Genomic DNA, 7,276 nt, shown 5'->3' with positions numbered 1-7,276 from the left:
CTGGTGCAAATTACTGACCTCTGTCATCATTTTAAGTGGGGGAACTTGCACAATCGGTGGCTGACTAAATACTTTTTTGCCCCACTGTATTTATCAATAATTTCTTTGTTTCCATTGAGGGCACTTTACGCTTCTTCTTTTCACTTGCAGAAAGTTTTTTCGGCCACATTATGAATGAACGATAGGCTAATTGCAAACGAAAAGCACACGAAATAGCGCACTGCAACAACAATACGTCTTTCACGTGAACAGCGAAACGCAAGTACGAAAGCCAAGGAGTTTCACATGATTTGGAAGGCATTGTGAGCATTCTGGGCTCAGCCAGCAGATTTCGTTACGCGGGCATTTTGCTGTACCACGGGCAGAAATATTGCAGTTAAGTGCCTTCATAACTTGAATTTTTCGTTAAATGGGGTCTTTGTAAGCCGGGGTTCCACCGTATTTTTTGGACCATAAGGTGCACTGTCGATGAATGGGTCCATTTTCATACATAAATCGCCCCAGATTATAAGGTGCACTGTCGATTTTTGAGAAAATTAAAGGATTTTAAGTGCGCCTTTTAGTGTGAAGAATAAGTGGAGGTCAAATAGCATTTTAACTAAAAAGGTGGTGAAAAGCCACATGAGATTTCCCCTTAGAGAGAATGGATTTTCTTTAAAATATGAACCTGTAGACAACTGAAACAAAAACTGATGCCACACACAAATGGGGAGACCAGCATACTGTGTTTCTTGAAATTCAAGGATAGGTTATTCCGATTCTTCCTGAAAAAACAACATATGGATACAAATTTCAGTAATTAGTTGTAAACTTACTCAAGGATACAGAAGTTGAGTGACCGGATGGCCATCATTTCTTCCCCTGCCACAACCGACAGATCTACATTCTTTTTAAGCTGGGATAACTCACATATCCCCACAGTCTTCTTTCATTTTTATTGATCTTTCATCCTGTTTCTATGCGTTGACTATCATTCATTACAGTACCTGTTATTGGTTTTGGTTTTCTCCAGCTGCTCATTCTGCCTGGCATGCCATTCCTCCAGCTCCACCTTGGCCTTCTCCTTCCATTCCGTCTCCTGCTGGCGAGAGTTAGCATCTGCAGAAGTAAACGCAAAAATACAGAAATCACGCTCAAGAGCAGAGACTGATAAAAGAATAAACATCCCCAAAAAGATGATGACCATAATGATGTGAAAGGAAACAGGGACAGAAATAATTGGTTAACACTGTATGTGGAATATCCAGTAAAGGAAGGTCATTTACACAACAATATTTCAATAAAAAAATCTGCGATAATATTTCTGATGATACTTGCATACAGTGACACAACAAGACAAGTTGATGTTACAAAAGTGGCTAGATCAAAAACTATTAAAAAGGTACTAAATGTCATAAGGATCTAATGCTTAGCGATCAGAGATGCCTGGGGTTCACACACTGTCACTCACAAAGTAAACCCCTTGCATTGCTATAGCAACGGTATTGCAACATGATAATTTATATCATGTAAAAATTGTTACCAATATTATCGTTGACAATGTGATATAGCACAGCCCAAATCTCCACCTTTACTTATCACATCTCACAGATTAGCGTTCTGTCCTACCCTATAATAATGCGTTCTTCTGGGTGCTTACCTAGCTCCTCCAGCCTCTCTCTTTGCTCCTCCCTCCACTTACGTAGACTTTCTGGTTCAGCCTGCAGTCGGTCTGCATTAGAAATTGCTGCATAGGCATCTGATGGACCATTGCTTTCCTGAGAAAGGAGCAAAATGGTAAGCACAGTTTTATCAATATTTCCAATGATTTGGCTATTTATCCATTCATGTTCAGTGTTTCATTTTTCTAACCCGTATGTGAAAGTTGTCATTAAAGTGGAATTGGCTTCCGCACCCCCACACCCCAATACACCATGTACTCTTAGAAGATTCTCTCACTGACAGAAAAGGAAGAAATGTTGCAATGACAGCACAGGAAAAGGAAGCTGAAGTGACTAACAGACAAATATTCAAAAGCTCGGCTACTAAAAATCACTGTTACGGTGTTAAAAGGAAATTAGTATTTTCCAATGACGCACACAGTGAAAATTCAGCAGAATTGATATATAAAAATCTCTTGAGCAAATCTTAGTATTCAAGTAAATGAATTTCAAGGATAATTGCTGTTTGTTATATTTATATAACAAACAGCAATGAAATGTGTCAAGAAGCAAAGTTTAAATCCAAACATGAGAATCTTCAATGTCATGTTTTTAAACTGATGCTAGTAAGCTGTACAGAGTGAAATGTTTTTTGTTTTTTTTTAATAAATCACCCCCTTTGATCTTTACTGAAGGCCAATTGCCTGCCATCAGGCACTACTTTGAGTCACTGAACTGGTTGCAGGTCATCCATGAGCAGCCATGGTGCTGAAAGTCTGCAGTCTTACCAATTTCAAATAGGTTTAGATCGTTCCTGCCTGCATCGCCTTCAACTGGTGCAGAACGCTGCTGCTCGCATGCTGACCGGCTCCAAAAAGAGAGACCACATCACTCTGGTCCTCTGCTCTCTCCACTGGCTCCCAGTTGCTTTTAGGATTGATTTTAAAATTTTACTGTTGGTTTTTAAGGTTCTTAACGGTACTGCACCTCCTTACCTGGCAGAGCTTCTTAGCATTTACCGCCCCAGGAGATCTTTGAGGTCAGCAGACCTGATGCTTTTAGATGTTCCCAGGTACAGACTAAAGACTAGGGGAGAGAGGGCTTTTGCTGTGGCTGCACCCAGACTGTGGAACAGTTTACCTCCTCACATCAGATTCTCCACAAGCCTTGGAACTTTTAAAACTGCTCTTAAAACTCACCTCTTCTCATTGGCTTTTAGCAAGGTTTAACTTATTGTTTTAATTTATTGTTTTATCAGTGAGGTGTTTTATGTACTTGTGTTTTATTGTATTTTATATTTGTATTTTATTGTACAGCACTTTGGTCAGCCTCGGTTGTTTTTAAATGTGCTTTATAAATAAACTTGACTTGACTTGAGGTCTGTACCAGAAAAGGCCCCACTCATTGTTGTATATCAATGCATCTGTGGGCCCTGTACTATGAAGCAACTTCAACACACTGAGATTATCTTTTTGTTTTGTAGATTCAAATCTTTCTTTATGGTGCAGGCATTTAGTACAGACCATCCTTTTCATCCCTCTATTTATTCTTCCTTTAACACTATACGTTAGTGCATACACAAACAATAATTTCTGTATTAAAAGATTTTAATCCTTTGTGCACTTATACACACAAAACACAGGAACAAACACAAGGTGATTTCCAACATGATAACTAAAGAGCAGATGACATTACCCCATGAAGCTCTCCATTGATGGCACCATCTAAAACAGGTAGAGGTGAGACTGCAGTTAGAAATCAAGCAGACAAATTAAGGCATAAACATGACAAAACATCTTGAAATATTAAATGTCCTAAAATAGATTTTTACCATGCCTTGAACTTGTCTAATGGAGCACCAATTACTGTTGCTAAATGCACTCCTGTTTCGTAATAATGGATGTCAGCATTTCTGACCAACAATTCCTACAACTGAGGCTAGATTGGAGGAAATGAGTAAGTCATGAACAAAGGTTGTTAAGCTGTGCCCATTTCCTAAGTGGCTGACACAAACTGCTGTAAATGTAGCCGCAAGCAATCAAGTTAATTGGAAAGCAATGAGTGGCAGTGCCAGCAGCAGTAGCTTATTTCAGCATAAAATAGCATGTATAAATAAAGGACTTCAAGTTTCACCTGTACGTGTTCCTTGTGAGTTCAAAGTAATCTTACACAGGTTAATATCAACGCTAACCATGTCCACTTGGCTAATCTGCTAGCTCAGTTAGCCTTAGCTTTAGTGTCCGTTCAGGGCCAAAATAGCGTCTAGATTAACCGCATGTTGAACGTTTAGTTACACGTACACAAAATCCTCTATCACTAATGACGCCAAACAGACAACATACAGCGACATTTTCTTCGCTTGAGGATAACAGCCACGCACCGTTAGTGTCTCCTAGCGAAGAGGGGACATCTCCACTGTCCAAGATGCTGAAGCCTTCGTCGTTTTCAATGCCCGCAATTTCGCTTTCCTGCTGGGCCAGGAAAGCGGCAGCGGGGTCCTCCTCCGAGCCGACACCGTTTCCAGCACTGGGCGCGTTCAGCATGTCAAAATCGTCCATGTTGTCTGTAGTGATAGAGGGATAAAACTGTGAAACAACGAGCAGGTGTAGCACCACTGATTAGACCAGCAGGAAGAAGGACGAAAGGGGAAAACGGTAAAAGCTGGCGTAGCGGAAACAGCAGAGTAACCAATCACAAGCAAGAATGGATTACTGGCAGTAGTCATGGCCAATCATGTAACAACTTTCTCATAACGGGACCAATCAAATATTTGAAAGCGTTTCATGCGGATCCCATGACCTGCTGGGTGCTGTTGTCAGAAATAGAGAAAAATCTGCAGTATTTTTTTTTAATCTGCTGCACGTTTAACACACAACTGTTTGCATAGCTATGATTGGGAATTCGTCAGATAAGAAAAATAAAATTACAATTTCAGCCTTTTTTTTCTGTTTTATTTCCTCAGGTTTTTCGTTTACCCTCTAACTTTACAAGGCATGTCATTGATTTAACTCCCTGATATTGCTTAACCCTTATATTGGAAAATTGTCTTGAACTGTCTTATTCGATCACAGACCGTTATTCCAGTTATTTTAGTCTTAGGACTAAGACTTCTGTCGTCTTCTGTCAAAAAGTTTTCCAGCTTCCTCTTCATAACCCTGGCAGCAGTTGTGTCCCGCCCCAGTATAATTCCGCGCTGGTTAATTATTTACAGTTCTGACAGTATCAAAGGGCTCAGGTGGCAAGCGTTCACCTGACTCAGGTTATATAGCTGGGTGCAACTGCTCTTTTAAAACAGGAATACTATCGGAGTTACTAAGGGAAGACTTAAACTATTAGTTTGTTTATTTTTATAGTAATTGAAAGATAACATTCAAAGAAGTTCAAAAACTCCACCACAACTGATTTGAATTACTAATACATATGCTGAGTGAACTGTACACTACTGAAATATGAATTACTTTACTGACAAAAGACTATATTATCATCGCCATGACTTCTCCATGAAAAATCGCCCTTTACAATGCTTTTACCTAAATTAATATTATGCTGCAATTTACTGTATCAGCTAGGCAACTCCAGGCCTCGAGTGCCGGTGTCCTGGAGGTTTTAGATGTGTCCATGATCCATCACAGCTGATTTAAAGGGCTAAATGACTCCTCAGCATTTCTTTAAGTTCTCCAGAGGCCTGAAAATGAACTAATCATTTGATTCAGGTGTGTTAACCCAGGGTGCGATCTAAAACCTGCAGGACACCGGCACTCGAGGCCTGGAGTTGCCTACCCCTGAGCTAAACTCACAGTATTCACAGTTTCACAGGTGATAGCTTTGCACAATAGTCGCAATCTCTTAAACAATACATTTAAGACAGTCAGTTATGTTTGTGACTACAAGCTGGTATGCCCCAAACACCCCTATTTAACTACTGTTGCAATCTACATTATGTAAGTATTTGCTAAACTAAGTAAAGATTTTTTTAAAAAGTCCATCATTATTTTAGACAGGAAGCCTCTACAAGCACATTCACAAAAATTAACTGCTACAACTACAAAGCATGAATGCGATGATGGAATTGAATAGTAAAACAATGGGCAATTTATTTACTACAAGGCAATCGAATCCAGTTTGTGTTTAGTGGGAGAAACCGTGCTGCTTGGTTCCAGAAAGAAGGCAACAGAGTCGTGAACCACATGACCTGTAGTGCAGCAGATCATCTAGCTTCTCCATTTAGGGGTTGCCACAGCAGCTCATCTCTTTCATCTTCTTCTGTCACACCAACCCCTTGCATGTCTTTGTTCACTACATCCATGCACCTCCTCTGAGGTCTTCCTTTTTTCTCATGACTGGCAGCTCTATATTTAACATCTTTTGCTCAGCGTATCCACTATCCCTCCGTACGTCCAACCCAGACTCAGCCTCGTCTTCCAACTCCTCAACCTGAGCTGCCCTTTTGATGTACTCTTTGTAAATCTTGTCCATCCTAGTCACTCGTGATGAAAATCTTAGCCACTGGAATTCTACAGGCTCCACCCCTGTCTTTTTGCTAATGCCACCTTCACCAAACAGTACATCAAAGCAGGTCTGACTACTATTTAGACTTTCTCTTTCACTACTGCTCCCCTGACACTTGTGCCCATCCACGTCACCCTGGCTGTACTCTCTTCTTCACCTCTCTTGCCCATTGTCCATTGCTTTGGATGGTTGACCCAAGGTATTTGAACTCATACACCTTTAGATCCCCCTTTTATTTGTGCAAATGTAATTGTTTTTCATTCCACTTCTTTCCAGGCTCTCTTCCACTTGCTCCCTTAAGATTACAATGTTGTCTAGAAACATAGTCCACTAAGACTCATGCCTCCTCTGTCCAATATGCTGAAGCCATCATTGTTTGACCTTATCTGTCAACCTGTATATGACAATTGCAAACAAGAAGGGGCTCAGAAATGACCCCATCTGTCACCCCTACCACACACCCCTCCAGTGTCTCTCTGTCCACAAAAATGTCCTGCACCAGCCTCACATACTTCTCTGTCACTCTTGACTTCCTTATGTAGTACCACAACTCCTCTTTTGGCACCCTATCATTTGTGTTCTAAAGAACACAGGGTGGCCATCCACTATTTGGTGGTTCCCAGCTGCTCCAGCCTGCATGCCAAAGTATCCTTGGGAAAGATACTGAACCCCAATTTGCTCTGCAATGCTTTGATTCAGTAGTGTTTGATTGTGTACAAATGTTAGGAAGCACTTGGGCATAGAAAAAAAGCACTTGTATGAATGGGTGAATGAAGCATGTTCTATACAGCACTTTGAGTGCATCACTGGAGCAGAAAAGGACTGTATGAGAGACAATCCATTTACCGTTAGATCCACAAAAAATACATTGAACCTTCTGTATGTGCCTTCTTTAACACTTTCAAAACAAAAATTAAATTTGCAGTGGTCTTTCTTGGCATGATGCTTTACAGCTTCTCACTGATCATTGCCCCTTTTCTCAGAATGTGAGTCAAACCAGAAGAAACCAAATTGGCTTCTGGTCTATCCCCGTCAAGGGCCAGGAAAGGGGGGGTGAGCAATAATTAAGAACCAATTAGAAAAACAAGCCAAACAGGGTAGTTTGCATAAATTAAAGGGTCTATTTA

The 7,276-nt window shown here is 40.6% G+C and overlaps 1 protein-coding gene across 2 annotated transcripts in view; it reads right to left on the bottom strand.

Annotated features, from left to right (window-relative positions):
* Positions 1-4,318, bottom strand: part of clta (clathrin, light chain A) — a 14,215-nt gene extending 9,897 nt beyond the window's left edge. The window contains exons 1-4 of one of the 2 annotated variants that reach the window (XM_005736318.2): positions 4,021-4,318; positions 3,336-3,364; positions 1,640-1,757; positions 987-1,098 (exon numbers count right to left, since the gene is read on the bottom strand). In XM_005736318.2, coding sequence (XP_005736375.1) covers positions 987-1,098; positions 1,640-1,757; positions 3,336-3,364; positions 4,021-4,198 — 437 coding nt within the window. In that variant the 5' untranslated portion in view covers positions 4,199-4,318. The remainder of the gene's footprint in view (positions 1-986; positions 1,099-1,639; positions 1,758-3,335; positions 3,365-4,020) is intronic. The other variant, XM_005736320.1, reaches the window with a different exon arrangement.
* Positions 4,319-7,276: the final 2,958 nt, after the last annotated feature.

This window comes from Pundamilia nyererei, unplaced genomic scaffold (assembly GCF_000239375.1).
Source record: "Pundamilia nyererei isolate P.nyererei 1_Seehausen unplaced genomic scaffold, PunNye1.0 scaffold00068, whole genome shotgun sequence".
Classification (NCBI taxonomy): Eukaryota; Metazoa; Chordata; class Actinopteri; order Cichliformes; family Cichlidae; genus Pundamilia; species Pundamilia nyererei.
This window is presented reverse-complemented; position numbering and strand designations above follow the sequence as displayed.